Source organism: Plectropomus leopardus, chromosome 16 (genome assembly GCF_008729295.1).
Source record: "Plectropomus leopardus isolate mb chromosome 16, YSFRI_Pleo_2.0, whole genome shotgun sequence".
Taxonomy (NCBI): Eukaryota; Metazoa; Chordata; class Actinopteri; order Perciformes; family Serranidae; genus Plectropomus; species Plectropomus leopardus.
In genome coordinates this window covers 8,069,108-8,085,232 of record NC_056478.1, presented here as the reverse complement: position 1 = coordinate 8,085,232, position 16,125 = coordinate 8,069,108, and the positions used below count along the sequence as shown (strand labels likewise).

General features: G+C 40.2%; 1 protein-coding gene across 2 annotated transcripts; it reads right to left on the bottom strand.

Annotated features, from left to right (window-relative positions):
- Positions 1-1,000: 1,000 nt before the first annotated feature.
- Positions 1,001-15,499, bottom strand: rnf217 (ring finger protein 217). 2 transcript variants are annotated; one of them, XM_042503711.1, is made up of 7 exons: positions 14,466-15,499; positions 7,681-7,902; positions 6,639-6,803; positions 5,650-5,747; positions 5,460-5,563; positions 3,445-3,516; positions 1,001-1,409 (listed from the first exon to the last, which is right to left on the bottom strand). In XM_042503711.1, exons 1-7 carry the CDS (start codon positions 15,417-15,419, stop codon positions 1,330-1,332), a joined length of 1,695 nt encoding a protein of 564 aa, XP_042359645.1. In that variant the 5' UTR covers positions 15,420-15,499; the 3' UTR covers positions 1,001-1,329. The 2 variants fall into 2 exon arrangements, with proteins under 2 accessions (XP_042359645.1, XP_042359646.1); XM_042503712.1 differs by lacking the exon at positions 3,445-3,516.
- Between the last annotated feature and the right edge of the window lie 626 nt (positions 15,500-16,125).

Sequence of the window (16,125 nt, the reverse complement as noted above, 5' to 3'; positions counted from 1 at the left end):
GGGATCAGGGGAAAAAAACGTGATCGGGACATCCCTACAATATGTGTTTGCAAACAAGACCCCTTTTTAAAGCTAATGTGGGTGTGACCTTTGTGTCACTCTAAGATGCACGACTCAGCTTTCAAAACTTCTCGGAAAACTTGATATCAGGCAGAGTCGTCCAGGTTGAAAAATATTTAGGTATCATCCTTCCATCCCGTCAAGTTAAGTCTTTTCATATTATTCTGACTCGTTTGTGCTTGTTAAACACTCCGAATTGCAGTGGGAATTTTCAATATCCAATGAAAATTGAGTTTCCAACAGATAAAGATTGAACAAATTCGGCGTCCTGCTTTGTTGCATCCGTGAGAACAAATTTTTCCATCATGGCTTGGCCCTTAAATTCCATATTGCGCTTTTAGCTTTTTTCTTTCCTCACAAGTATCCGTTACTCATCTGTGAGCTCCTCCTGTTGTCAGTATTCAAAATTCCAGTATCCGACACTGTCGACACATTTAAAATCTTCCATCCACACAAAAGCATGTCATCGTATCGGGCCAAAAAACGAGCTCCAAGTTCGCTCTTTTAACACGTTCTCAAAAAGCGCACGTGTAAACAAAACTGAATCCGTCTGTTTTATGTTTTTAGATTTGTTAAATGTGTGACAGAAGAATGAAAAGCTTGAAATATACACTCCTGAAACTCCCTGTTCTGTGTCCGGGACAAGAGGTGGCCAGCAGGAAGTTCTCTGCTGTTGAATTTAATTGAGATTTAAAGGGACAGTTCACTGCAAAATGCATATATTTCCTCAACTTCAATGCTTTCTATGTGTCCAGATTGTTTTGGTGAGAGTTTGTTTTTTTTGACACTTTGAGCTCCAGTGCCATCACGTTTTGTTATATTGGAGAGAAGGCAGATATCTACGGCCGATATCTCCAACACTCTGCAACTCACACCAAAACAATCTAGAGTGATAAACAGCACTACAGAAAAGATAAGATGGACTTTTTATTTTGGGGTGAACTGTCCCTTTAAGGTGATTCCAACACTATTTAAATTAACATTTTTCTTCTCTTGAATATGCAGCATTCTTCTTGCAGCAATGCGCCGCTGAGACACAAATATTCTCGGCGCGATGACGTGTGATTATCCAGGCCTCGCTTTATTTGTTTATGAACTTCCTTCCAACTGAAAGGTCGTCACTAATTGTTAATTTTGTGATGTTCCCCTCAGACATTTGCAATGACTCAGGCTGGCGTGTTTGTCCCTGAGGAGATGTGGGCGTCGTCTTTCAAGCTGTGTGTGTGTGTGTGTGTGTGTGTGTGGTCGAGATGAAGTGCAGGGCAGGTTTCAGATCCAGCGTCCGGATCCTTGTGTGCGCTGCTTCTTCCTCCGCTTACACACATAGTACACTGGGAAAACGACCAAACCTGCAGCCAAGAGAGGAGGTTGTAGAAATGAAGAGGAAAAAGAGGAAAGGTGGATTTAAGCGAACTATCCGTGTTTCTAATCATACTAATTTTAACTATTCAATAATGTAAATCTTGAATTATCTGTTAACGTTAAGCTCTGATGAGTTTTCTGTACAGAGATGATAAGATTATTCTGTTTTAAAGCACATAGATTTGGCATACGTGAAATAAATTGAGCGGAAACAGAAAGCAGCAGCAGCACAACACTGATTCTAATAACGGTGAAAATAAATGTGAATCTGCCATCACGGCATGTTAGCCCGCAGCGGATCATCTGTCAGACGCACAGACACGGGAAAGAGATTAACACTAATTACAGTTCAGCCGAGGCATCAGTAGTTCACAGTACGGGCTGACAGAGTGCTCGCAGAGTGCAGCTGCATGATATTACTAGTAAATGTAGTTCCAGGAAGTAAAAAGCCCAGGAGGAGTGATAATCTGGATCTACGGCTTTGGCATTTTGAAAACAAGAAGAGTTTACTTCTCTTATGTGAGGATTTATCACTGAAAATGCATGTTAATATAACAGGGTTCATACAGCTTAAGGCAAATTAAATTTAAGACTTTTTTTTGTCCTGTGAAAACATCAGATTAGCTATACCAAGTGTTGAAAAAAATAGAGTGGAATACATGGAAAACAATGAAAATATTACAACATGATAATCTTTTTGGTTTACAAACTGAAGTGGGAATATATGGCATTTTCTGGATGGCTTTCTTGTACATTTTGTGGTTTCACTGCATGTGAGATCCACGACCTGGATTCCTATCATGATGAATTTAAGAGGAGGAATTTAGGAGATTATTTAACCATCAAAAGGAGATTTTTTACATATTTTGAGATTTTATGAAGCAAAATCAGAAGACAACGGTTTATAAAATCCTACTTCTCATGTCACAAAAATTTGTTTTTTTGACTCGATCACAGCATGCAAGGGTAGTTCTATCAAAGTAAAAGTCTGTGAGTGAGGTTAGCTTGCTAACTAGTCAGCCGCAGTCGAAATCAGTGTTTTGGATGGAAGAAAGAGAGGATCACCTCAATCATTTTTTAGAGGAACAGCTGTGTCTGTGTGACTCACAAGCCTTAAAATGTATGCGTAATAGAGCAATAATGATTAGTCTATTATTCAATCAGTTAATCAAAAGGAAATTAATTGACAACTACTTTGAGAATCAAATGATCATTTTCGTTCATTTTTGAGCGAAAATGTCAAACATTTGCAGCTAATTAAATGTGAGAATTTGCTTCTTTGTCAGTTATGATAGTAAATTAAGTCTTGGACTTTTGGTTGTACAAAAGAAACAACTTCAGACGTCAATTTGGGCAGATTATTTGATAAAACAATTTTTAAGTTGCAGCCCTAAATAGTAAAGTTATTGAATATTATGTCAAACAACGTTGGAACAGTTGCTGCTTCTGTTATGTCGAGGAAATAAAATGACAGAACTTGTCCCGCCACCTCAGTAACAACCTGGAAATAGAGGAGGAGCAATTCTTTGGTTTGACCGACTTATCAGCACCAACAGCACGTTTTACAAACTATCTTTTTTGGCAGTATTTGGCTCGAGTTGTGGCCAATGGCTGCGCAGCCTCCACCGAGACGCGATGATGTACATCACCAACAGGAGCTGAAGAGCTGCAGACGAAAGCAGCTATGAGTGTCTCTAAGTATACTGCTCTTCATTTTAAGATGTATTTACATGAATTTTTGGGCTGGACCGCTACAGCGAGGCACAGTCGGTGTCTGATTGAATACTGCCTCTTCCTGCCTCAAATTAAAACCCCTGTAGCGTTAAATAAACGCTACAGGGGTATAGATATATACAAGGTTTTGACCTAGTTTTGTTGCATAGACAGTGCACCTGCTTTGCTGTGTGGGAGAACATATCTGTCATATCGTCAAACCATTTAGCTGCTATCTGTTTACTGCTCTCTCTGAGGCTGCAGTGTGACTGATGTGCATGTGTGTGTTCATGTGTGTAATTGTGTTACCTATCACCAGTGCGAGAGCTCCGAGCACCACGACCAGCAAAATGACCACTGGAGCTATCAGCACCTTGGTGGCTGCAGAAGAAAACAAACAGAGAGGGGAGCCAATTAATGATCAATATTAATGAATAAATGTTCCTTTCTGATGGAGTAGAAATTGCATGATCCAAAATTAATGTGCACCGCTACAAAAGAAAAAAAAATTCAAGATGTTTGGCCATCAGTGCACTGATTTGGCTGTGAAGGACGCTGATTGCCGAGCAGATTTTAGGGAAAATTCTCCATCCACATTAAGATGCCCCTTATTACATGCAAAATATGTGCTGCCAACAATCCGTGGCATGAAGACAGCGACAAGAGCTGTAACGGCTAAGTGGTTCTCGTTAAGGGACAAATTAGCTCTCAGTTCAACAGGCACCCTGCTGATGTAACTCGCTGTAGCTGTCATGGAGAGCAGAGTCAAACAAATCTATCAGAGTTCAGCTTCCTGCAGGCTTGCTGGTGCATAAATTTCATAACTGCGAATGGATAATTATAACGAACGTAATCTGATATGCGCTGCTTTCATACTTCATTATAAAGCTTTCGCTCAGTGCCAGCACAGAGTTAAATATGGAAGTGTTTACTCATGTCCGTCACTGATTCGACATGGCTGGCAACAACACATTTTGATTTAAGGATTTTATCCAATGCTTTAAGAAAAAAACTATTCCACTGCTACTTCTATGGGAATTGTTTTCTTTGTTCTACAATTATAATCTAAATATGAGGACAACATGATATCACTGATTTATTTTGGGTCATTCTGGACAACTCAGGAAATCACTGATAAAAAATAAAGCACGCTGAGGCACTTTGGATACATCAGAAAGTTCAGCAATAGTTTATTGCCAATTTAATCAATGTGTCTAATTTGGCATTGACAAATCGGTGCCTAATCGCACTGAAAACAAATTATAGCTGTGGCTGATGATGGTTATGTCACACATTTTGCAGACCCTCTACGATGTCCAAGCCAGTAGGTGATTTAAAATGGCCAGATGCCATTTATCTGAACCAGGAACTGTAATGATTAAACTACTGAAAGCTATCAAAATTTGACGGTGTGTTTCTATTCAAACAGCCATAGCATTTGTAGTCTTCACAGCACTAGTTTAGCAACCAGGAAACTCACTGACCAGTTGCACACACTGTAAATCATCTTATAAGATACTACTCAGTAGGGCTGCCCCTTGAAAGTTGGATACTCAAATCATCAGTCAGAGACCGTCAGTCGACTAAGATTGCTTCAAGTCTAGCAGTCTTTTTTTGTGTGCAGTGTACTTGTGGGGACGATTTGGTACCCAGATTTTGCTGCACAGTGAGTGCTCTTGACTCTTACTCTTTGCAGCTGCAGACATGCTGCAGCAGCAGAAAAAGTGGTAAACTTACAGTTCACGAGAAGTTAATAAGATACAGTCTTTGACTTTTGTTGATATCTAGTGTCGGCAAAATTTTTTTTGCATGTTTTTGATCTCTCTTTTGCGCCGTTTGCTTGTTTACTAAATGACATGAATGCCGCTGTCACACTGAACGTCCTGAGGAGACTGTTCAAACTTTAAAACTTTGCATGGAAAACAAAACTAATCATCACATATTTGTATTGAACAGCCAAATCCTATTTGACTGGAATAATTCTGAGTCGGGTACAGCCCTACCACTCAACCAATCAAATCTGTGCATTCAGATAAGCATGAGGACTCGAGTCGGTGTGTGAGACACACACACAGGAGAGAGAAGAGATGAGAGACGGGAAAAGCTTTTATAATCAATTATGCTTTCATATGTTCATTTTCTTCACAGCCAATTCAAAACTAGTACGCATTCCCACCTTTCAGTCAGTTTTGTCTCGGATCAATAATGTTCTCTTAAGCAGGGGCGGCAGCTAGCACGGCTAAAACACTCTCAAACAATTGAGGTTAAGAAGTTTCTCACTGTTAAAGAAAGAACAGATCAAGATTCCTCTCACACCAACTTACCACAGACCGACCCCCTGATCAGCCGTCTCAGGTGAGGTTTATCAGGTAGATAACGATACTTGCATCCGAACACGCTGAGGTTGGATGTATGGTCCCCAAAAAACCTGACAACAAAAAAGCGTTATTATTAAATCAGATCATCATATAGAAAAAGGAGTAGAAGGCAGATAGAGAGAATAAAGATTCTAACCTCAGGTGTCGGTAGCGTTCTCCACAGCGGTAACAGAAGTTCGTGTTACATTGCGTACATGTCATGTGGTCACATCCCTCTGTGCGCTGAATATGGATCTACAGGCAAGAACAAGATGCATATATTGATAAAAGGAATTATGAGAATATCTTTCACTCTTTTAGCTTGAATAGATCATTATGTTCTCCTTACAGACTCAAGATCAGGTCAGTTCATTGTAAAACAGTCCAGTCTTTGCTGCACTAAAATGCAATCTGTAAACTATAAGCATATGCTTCAGCTTCTATTGAGCTGCGCTGCAATATGCATGCAGCAGTTCACTTAATGGATCTTTGCTGTTTGGCTGCTGTAGCAGCCAGCACTACTATAAACTGGGCATTAAGTTCAGCTGCTCTCAGCCTCTTTTCCAGCTAAACGCAGCATGACACCAATTTGTTGGCGTCACAGTCAAACACGATCCTCTCTCCCGGCTTCCAGAGCACAAATTCAGGGACATCAGTGTGATGAACACAGATGGAAAGTGTTTGCTGCTGCGAGCGAACAGTTCCCATATACCGGTAATTAGCTTAATCTACGTCTTGCTTTAGTCATCTTCTGACAGTCAAATTAGATATTGTGTGGACTAACTTGGTCGCAATGAGAGCAGGCTTGTTTTATGACTGTGAGAGAGATGCCAGCGAGTCTACCAGATTCGGTTCTGTGCAGCAGCAGAGGCATCATTAGTTTTTCAATATGTTCGCTGTCTATGCGTCTTTGTCCTGCTGTTCTACATGCACTTAAACTCTGAGCGTCCATCTACTTCTTCTACAGCTCCCCATCCATCATCTGTCCTTGCTCTCATGCTTCTTAGCCTCCATTGATTTATTCATCTATATTGATTCAGCCCTCCATCAGTCAGACCTCTTTCCATTCACCCACACCCGTCTCACAAGGCGGCCACATTCAAGCATTCCTCGGCCCGAGCTGTTCATAATAACTCGTATTCTTACCTTGCACTGTGGACATTTCTGGGCGTTTCTTTGGCCGTGCTCTATGACACTGGCCCAGCTTCGAAGCAGCTTGTCTCCTTTCCTGTAGTCGCGGCATTTGACCCCGTTGTGCCACGGTGCGTGGCATTTAAAGCACCACACAAACTGGCAATTGCTACACTGGATCTACAGAAGGGACAGAAGACAGGACAACCATGCTAACATTACTTTTAAAGTCCCAGTGAAGGAGAGCTTCTGTACTGTGATGTATTTCCCATTGAACGGAGATATTTGAGCTACGTACAGTTACGAGATAAATTTAAATCAAATACTTTGCATTTGTTCAGTACACTAAAAAGGAGCAATACGAGGCTACAGAGAAGCTGAACTGCGATAAACGACATCTTTCCTCAAAAGGGTGTGCGTATGGGCTTTGAGATATGTCTTCTCGTGGGTGATGGGTGTGTCAAAGGTATTATCAAATCAGCAGGGACGTGTAAAAGCAAATGTATTAAAGGGCTCAACTGCTGTTTCCATTTAAAGATTTTTTTTGCAACAAAATGTATGAAAATGACTAGACCAGTGTAACATTTTTGTTAGATAAATGAATTAGATCTCAGCCACACTGTTTTTGAAAAGAAAACAAAGATTTTGGACACTGATTTCCAAACACATTTCTTCCCATTCCTCTCCACATTGCTCAGGTAGCTACTACATCCACAAATGGTGAAGTTTGGTTTTGTATAACTGCTGTGGCTAGCTACTAGTTGCCTCAAGTATCACATGATTGGCTAAACTTTTATCAACGCCTCTGAGTGCAGAATAAGTCTTCAAACATTTCAAAGTGTTTGAAGAGATTTTGATGTAAAAAATACTCTGATATTGATTGTCGTGCATATATTTTTGCAAATATAAAGAGACGAATAATCAGTTAACAAAGGGAAACAGGATTAAATCTGAGAAATGTATTTTTAATTTCACCGGATCTTTAAAGGTATATATCAGCTGAAGGTGGAATTAAATTTTGTCATGTATTACCTTCTGTTTTGTTTGGTTATCTTACCTTGTACTTGTGCTCAGTGCGGTTGGAACTGTGGCTCTTCAGAGACGTGAACTGACTGCACTGAGGACAGGGTTTGGTGCTCGAGTCCAGCTGGCTTAGCTCCAAAAAGTAACGGTATTTTGCCACGTCATCACTGGTTAAATGGGAAATCACCACTCCCTCCTCCAGGTAGCCACTGCACTCTGGGATTGGACAGCTGATGTAGGATTTGGCTACTCGCACCTAGAAAAAACACCACAAAAATCTGATTTTAACTCGAATCAAGCACATTAAAGATTTTGAATACATGTTCAAGTGAAAGTAACACAACATATCCTGCAATTTTAGCCGCTCCACAGTTTGGATCTTTCTACGATGGGTTTCTTTCATATTGTGTCCCACAAATTGAAAAAAAAATTAAAAGGTGACAAGAAAATGACCTTAAACTTGACTAAAAATTTTTTGAAAATGATCAGATGAGGAGGGGAAAATATCAAGAAAAACGTATTTATAATTACTAAAATCATACATTTAGAACTAGATTACAAAAAAAAAAGTTTAATAATTTCTAATTTATTTATTTATGTTTATTATTTTGTTTTATTTTAGCACTTCTTTCAGGTAATTTTCTGTTTTGTTGTGTTACTTTTCATTATTTTTTGTGTGCTAATTTTCAGGGAATTTTCTAACTTTATGGTCATTCCTTGTTAAGGTTCTCATTGCCCTCTTCCCATGCTTTTGAAAAAAAAATCAAGCCAATTTGCTCAGGTTTCAAAAGGTTCAGCATGTTCCTCAACAGTACATTGCTTAGCGTCTGTGTCGGACTCCTGCCTGCTTCTCCAAACTGGGGGCGTGCCAACCGCCATCTACTCTACGTAACTGACTATAAATAAGTACCAATGAAAAAATCAGAGGTATCCCTTTAAGTTGTCACCTGGGCTCAATAAAAAACAATGTGTGTGTTCAGATCTCATCCATCGTGACCTTGGATACAAGGAGTACATATCAAACTTCATTCTCAACATCCTGCTCTCTTTCTGTCTGTTTCCTCTCAGGGCATCTCTTTCTCTTTAGTTTCTTCTCACTCTATCTTCCCCATTTCACATATTCTTTGTCACCTTCTCTTCCTCCCCACATGTTCAGTCCATCAAAGCCAGTGAGACCAGTTGCACTGACACATGATAAGGCATTTTGTCATTGTGTGTGTGTGTGTGTGTGTGTGTGTGTGTGTGTGTGTGTGTGTGTGGTGTTTTAAAATGTGGAAATATAAGCCAAAATAAAGCCATTGCACAATTAAAGCAGCAAAGAAAAAGCATGTCCAAAGTCTGGCCTGGGGGCCAATCATGGCCTGTGAACCAATTTCAAACACACTATGTGTCCCAGCACACAATATTTGTTAATCAAAAAAGATCAATTTGCATTTTCTTTCCTTTCAGACATGCACCAAGCAGGAACTATGCAGGGGGAACTCATTTTTACAGTAAACAAGCAAACAAACAGTTGCAAAATAAAGACGATATAGTGTAGTTAAAGCACGTCTGGTTTGTGCACACTGTGGTGCTGCAACTCTTGCAGCAGTGAACCCTAACCAGGAGTATTTGCACCTCAGTGACCTTCAGCTAAACAGAACTGAAAAACAAAAAAGAAAATTTTGACTTGATTAACCCTTCGATTGAAACATGGAGTGCCATCACTCAGGTATTTAAACCTTTAAGCCCTGAGCAAATTGGTGCGTTTTCTTTCAAAAACATGAGGAAAAAGGGTTTATGGGGAGCTTGGTAAAAAATGTTCTATAAATTGCATGAAATAGTAGATTTAGTGAAATATTTTAATTAGCTAAGCAAAAATGTCTTGGGAAAACAAACAAACAAACAGGGGAATAACTATATCTCTAATTATAATCATTACATATCTAAAATTTTGTTATGAATTTACTAGAATTTTAAGCACTTTTTTTCAGATCATTTTCTTATTGGGATTTTTTTAAACAAATTTTCAGGTACTTTTCTTGTACTTTTCTATTCATTTTTTGGAAGGGTCATTTCTTCTTTTGTTGCTTACTGCATATTTGTAATGGGGATAAAACTAAAAAGCCTGATTTGATTGCAAACTGGTGGTTATATTTGACCATATAATCAGTAAGCTGCCCATCAACCTTTGTAAGTTGTACCGGCTTAACGCCACATGTTGCAATAGATGTTGTATAATAGAAGCTGCATTCCACTCAGGGGAGGCCCTGGTGCTGTGCATGCTAGCTAACTGGAACTTCTTACTGGGAAACTTAATGGAACTGAGCCATCGCTAATGTTATCAGTTGCACCTGTGCTTTTTTGACATGTCAAAGTGTCTGCTGTGAGAATCGCCCATTGAGAGCGATTTAAAAGTAGTTTACAAGTGAGCAACTTACAAGTGAGTTAGCTGAAGGTATTTGAAAGCATATTTACCTTAATGTCATTGATAAGCAATTTAATTCATTAGCAACAAGTAGCATAAACTGAAATAGTTATCAAATCAAAAATATATATTTTTCCTCTTGCCTGTAGTGCTATTTATCAGTCTAGATTGTTTTGGTGTGAGTTGCCGAGTGTTGGAGATATCGGCCACAGAGATGTCGGCCTTCTCTCAAGTATAATGGATCTAGATGGCACTCAGCTTGTGGAGCTCAAAACGCCCAAAAAAAAGTTTTTCTTCTGTGCCGTGATATGGTTGGTTGGGGGGAATAGTTCACTACAAAAGAAATAGTTCCTACATGAAACTGCTCACAAAAAGGTCTGTGGATTATCTCGAGTAGCTGGGTCATGATTTCTGGAAAGAGACATTGCTGTTGGACAGTTTATATTTTCATACCTTCATGTACATGAGATATTAACAAAAGGTAATATTCTTACACATTATTCCTATTAAACCGAGAAAGACAAACATACACTTTCTGATTTCATGTTTCTCTCTTTTACTGAAACACAGGCTTCCGTGTCACATACCTTTTTTTCCCAAGAGAAACAGAGTCTCGCTGATTTTTTCTGCATAACGCACGTTGTTTTCCAGCAGAAATACACCATGGAAACGGTCTTTTGATAATTATATCAACTTTATACTGCCTTTCACTGCAGTTTTGATTATCTGTCACAGGCATGACAAAATACAAATTTACCTGTTTTACTCAACCTTTCCTGTTTCTGTTTCAAGATAAAAGCCCTCTGACAATGTTTCTGTTGAAAGCATCCCTTCAGTTGCTGACTCAAGGCATTTTACTGCGAAACATCTGCATGTCCATGTTGTTGACCATGCAGTAGCTGCACGGCTTCAAAGATGAGTGAAGTATGTGCCTTTTATTGAGGCAATAGAGTAGTAATAACAGTAGGAAGCTCTGCAGCAGCTGCGACAACAAACACTGCCACTGCTCATGCATGCAGCGTGGTACACTGCATCCAAAACATCCTAAATACAACCTCTCCAGGTGTTTAAAATCACACTGTCGAGATTTCTTACTACCCTGGTATAAAGTAATACTGCGATGCTGCCCATGCTTACTGCTGAGCTTTTCAAATAAATTTTTTGGGCACCTTGAGCTCCATAAGCCGAGTGCTATCTCGTTCCATAATATTTCAGAGAGGGCAGACATCTCTATGGCCGATATCTCCAACACTCGGAAACTCACACTAAAAATCTAGATTACTGATTATCACTACAAGAGAAAAAATACATATTTTTGATTTTTGGACTAAGTGCGCCTTTAAGTTTAAGCAGTTAAATTTGTTAGCTAAAAGTAATAGATAAATGGTTAAGACTCTAGACATAATATTTTTAATAACATGTTGTTTATAATCCATTCAAACAACCAACATTTGGAACATGACAGGTGGTGTCAATGAAGGGGCGCTCGGGCTCATCTGACAGGACTTTAGTGTAGAGAAGCTCATTTTTCCCAGTGAATTTAAACATATAAACACCTTATATCTTATGTTGAGGCAGAAAAAATTCTAGATCGTCAGCTACTATATTCCCGTTTACAACTTTTAAAATAAGATTAAAACTATTGCCTTGATCTGAGGAGGCAGGTTAACAACAACAACAACAACTGAGTTACTGGTTTAATCCACAGCACAACAACACTGTTAGCACCAAACCAGTGCGTTCACTCTCCTGCTGCATCTACTGTATCTACTAAATCCCCTCCAGGGGTCTTTATCTGTTACCATATACTCTGATCTCTCTGGCATAACACTTACTGTTCCCACTGAGGGTTAACACCAAGCATGTGTGCTAAAATAAGGTTTGCAGTACATTGATGGAAAAAAATATAATCCGCCTCTGCAGGATAGTTTACATGACCCTTATCTCATTCTCCGAGCGCTTATCGGAGAGTCTGCTTGTCTCTGTGTTTATGCGATTATTCACGCCTTGTTATCAAAGCAAGATAATTGTAGATAAAAAGCAGAGTGAAAGGCTGATAAAAACTGTTTTGTCTTAACAGATTAAAGCATATTATAGTAGCAGTAGGAAGGACCTCAGATAGTAGCCTCTCCCAAAATTGAACAAACAGAAACAGGGGAAGCATACCAGTTTATTAAAAGTGATCAGAGGATGGTACCAGTTCAAGGCACTTAAAGACAAATCCACCCCTAAACACTTAAGCTTTGTTAGGGAGCAGCGATTATCGATGTGCCTTTTAGCTCGGAGTACCTGTTTCCACAGCAGCTACAGTGAAGTAAATGTTTCATCCATCTATTATTCAGTTCCTTAATTTATAGGTGTAAATCATCACCAGTATCACTGAGCAGGAGCTCTTATTGTGTCTACAGAAAACACTGTAGCCACAAAATATTTTGTGCCCCTATTGCAACATATTGTGACTAAGTTAAAGAATTACTTTGCCATGGTGATGATGTCTGCGTACACCTAAAACACACCGCTCAAAAACACACCGCTGGGATGCTCCCGCAAAGTTTCTGACATCAACAAGAGGCATTTTGGGGAAGGAAGTGAAGGAAATAATGTAAAAAAAAATGAGCCAAGGTGAAGGACACACTTTTGCTTTGTTCGATGAGGAAATCTTCCTTAAATATGTGCTTCCAAAAACACGGGGAAATCTGTTGAAAAAGCCAAACAGAGCAAAATGCAAGCACTTCTCAAACCATCCCAATTTCAGTGCAGCACGTGTCGTTGACATGGATTCACAGAAAAACAGAGCACACCTGCAGATATTGGCTAGTTGTGACATAAACAATTTCATCAAACTTTGAAAAGTTCTTGCATGAAACGTTTAACTTTTTGTTGCATTTTGGCCTTTGTCGCCGTGTTAACTGGCAATGTGCTGTTACCGTGCGAACGGTGACATCGCAGTTGCACACGGTGTTCTTCGATGGTGTGTCATTACAAAGTTACACCACCAACTACTGGCCTGCCATGCATACTACTGTGTTTTCGGTTGTTTTTACGAATCCGTGTACACGAAGATTGTTCTCACGATGTTATCATATGAATCATAAATCAGCATTGCCTCAGAATTTGGTGGATCATCATCGAACACCGGGTCAACGAGGGAGAGAGGTTTTTAGTCTTGTCTGTTTTAGAGTTGACTTTAAAATTCATGCCCTAACTTACATTTCTGAAATGCTGACCCCTTATGAGCCAACGCGCAGCCTCAGATCCCCAGATTGGGGCCTCCTGGTTGATCCAGAGTCAAGGATAAAATCTAAAGGTAACCGTGCTTTTGCCATCAGGGCCCCTCAACTTTGGAAGGACCTGCCTGATGAGATAAGGTTTGCAGAATCAGTGAAATCTTTTAAATCACTCTTTAAAACTCACTTTTACAGACTTGCTTTTATGCAATGTCACCTTTACTTATTTATTCATTCATTTTTTATCTCTCTTCCTCTATTCTTTTTCTTGCTCTTACTCTGTTTATCCATTGCTTATCGGCCTGGCCAAATATCGGGGCTGATAGTCAGGATTTTGATGATTATCTGTATTGGCGCTTTATTTTCATGATCACTGATAAAATCAATTAATTAAAAAGTGCAAAAAAAGTGTAATCACGGCAGGAACTTTTACTGTTTAAAAGCTCAGGGAGCTCTTTTTATTTATTTATTTGTCATTTAAATTTCCACTTGACCTTATAAAAAAGTTGCTGGGAGCTTGCTGTATATGATGTTGAAAGTTTCAGTTTTGATCAAAGATTTACTAAAGGCATTTAAACAAAGTTTTATGCTGGAGTTTGTTGTATTCAAAATTTTAAATACTGACAGAAGGATTTTCAATTTAATTTAAATGCATATCGGTTCCAAATAGCCGTTATCGGTCTCCTTAACTACAAATAATCTGTATCAGACCTGAAAAACCAATATCAGTCAACTCCTATACTGATTTCTAGTAACTGAATCAGATCATATCGTATTGATCTAAATGAGCTCATATCCCTCTTTTATCGCCAACCATGTACGGTAACATGCATCATATAATGCTTATGATCATTTTGGGAAGTAGTATTCCTTTAATATACAACAGAGAGCCTGTTTAGGCCCTTAATCAAAACATGTGGCAGATTACTGAACGCCAGCTTCAATAGTTCCCAGAAATCTGAACCACACCCCTCCCTTGAGGAGATAAGACTGCAAACATAACACTTAAAAAGTGTGACAGAGAAAACTGAAACTCTGAGTGTGTGAGTGTGTGTGTGTGTGAGTGTGTGTGTGTGTGTGTGTGTGTGTGTAAGGACACTTCAACCAGCTGCTGACTGACCCAGCATAGCCCGGTTCTGGGACAGGCTGCAGCACGAAACCATCCCCTCCCTCCCTCCTACAAACCTGGGAGCTGACGTAGAGCTTCAAACACTCGTCGCACACGGTCTTCCTGCAGCAGGGCAGGGGTGCGATGGTTTCCTCCTCCAGGCACACCCGGCAACTCTGCATCGTAGTCTCTGCACCGGCCTGCTCCACGGACACCCGGTGGGCCATGTCCCCGAAAGGATCCACCAAATCGTCCAGCGTATACAAGGCCGGTCCGGGACTCGAACTCGCGTCCCGTCCGACCTCCGGGTCCATTTCTGGTGCGTCAAACGTGACCGTTTCATCGTCTGTGATTTGTGTTCGGTGACTGTCGTTAGCGACGCAGTAAACAGTGCAGTACACGTGCTCTTTGCCGTTAAAAGAGTCGTCTGCAGTGACCGTGTCACCGTCACATGTATGACGGCGCTGACATGTAACGGCTACAAAATCTTGTACATCCGAAGTCAAGTCGCTCGGGGTGTGCTCGTTTTTCGTCCCGGCGTCGCCCGTTTCTCTCTCCGACTTTTCACACTCGCCACATTCGCTCCCGTGACCGTGAGAGACGTCGTTATTAACGGTCCCCTCTCGGCTGTCAAGCCCGGCTCCGCCGCTGTCCGGGTCCAAACACAAAGATGGAGATTTTGAAACCCCGAAATTCCTCCTCAAAATCTCCACCGCGCTCGCCCTCCTCCTCTCCCCTCCTCCGCTGTTGCAGTTGTTGTTGTTGTTGCCCTTCGCATCCTTGTCCTCCTCCTCGGTGCTCCTCTCCTCTGACTCCCCTCCGTCCAGAGATAACCGGGAGTTTGACGCGCTGACGCGGCGGCTCAAATCTCTCACCGGCCGCTCAACTTTACCGTCCGTGAAGGAAGTTTCCGTCGGCAGGTTGCGGGACAGTCTCACCCTCCCCTCCTCGAAACTGCTGATAAAACTCGGCATTTTACAGGCGTCAGCTATCGGTTCGTCATCTTCCATCCCCGTTACGGCTCTCCCCATTTAGTGAGCGGGTCTCTGCCGGGCGGACCTCTGCCTGTCTGCCGCTGAACTCCCACTACCAAAACAAAACAAAGCCGCGGCAGCTCGGTGCTTCCGGGTGTCGTCGTCAGCAGGACGGAGCGCAGCGATAGGCCGAGGGGAAGCCTAGTGGTGGAGGTTTAAAATTATACACAGATTTTACCCAGTTTATCTTTACACTGTTAGGTTGACAAAAAAATTTGGGGAAAAAAAAAATAATAATAATAAAAATAAATGTTCATTCTGTGCATAATTTTGAGAAACATTTCTTCACCTTTTTTGCATTGTACCCATACCAAAAGGCGACTAGATATGTTACTGATATTGTCTCTGATTTCATTTTATGCCTGGTTATTTAATTTATTTATTTTTAAAAGTTAATGAGTTATTTATACAGTCTATGGCAAAACCATAGTTTATGAATGCATTGTTCAAGTTTTAGATTTTGGGCAATTTTTCTATACATAAAATTAAATTCAATGCCTCATTTGCATATTTAAACCATAAAATTTGTAAGTTGTACAACAAAAAAAAAAATGTCTTAATGTAACCTAAGTACTCAACTTACCCTAATCACCAGTTCTTTTTTATTAATAAACATGTGTGGAATTTATCATATATGCATTTCATGTGCAGCTCACCATTGTATATATGTGTGTATATATATATATACAGATATACATATATA

Bases quoted from the DNA above. Each gene is read 5' to 3' on its own strand.
- rnf217 (XM_042503711.1), bottom strand. From the start codon at position 15,419: ATGGGGAGAGCCGTAACGGGGATGGAAGATGACGAACCGATAGCTGAC. The intron at 7,903-14,465 runs GTTTGTAGGAGG...TGTTTTTTCTAG, and splicing joins AGCTCTACGTCAGCTCCCAG to GTGCGAGTAGCCAAATCCTA. The intron at 6,804-7,680 runs GTAAGATAACCA...TCCCTTCTGTAG, and splicing joins GCACTGAGCACAAGTACAAG to ATCCAGTGTAGCAATTGCCA.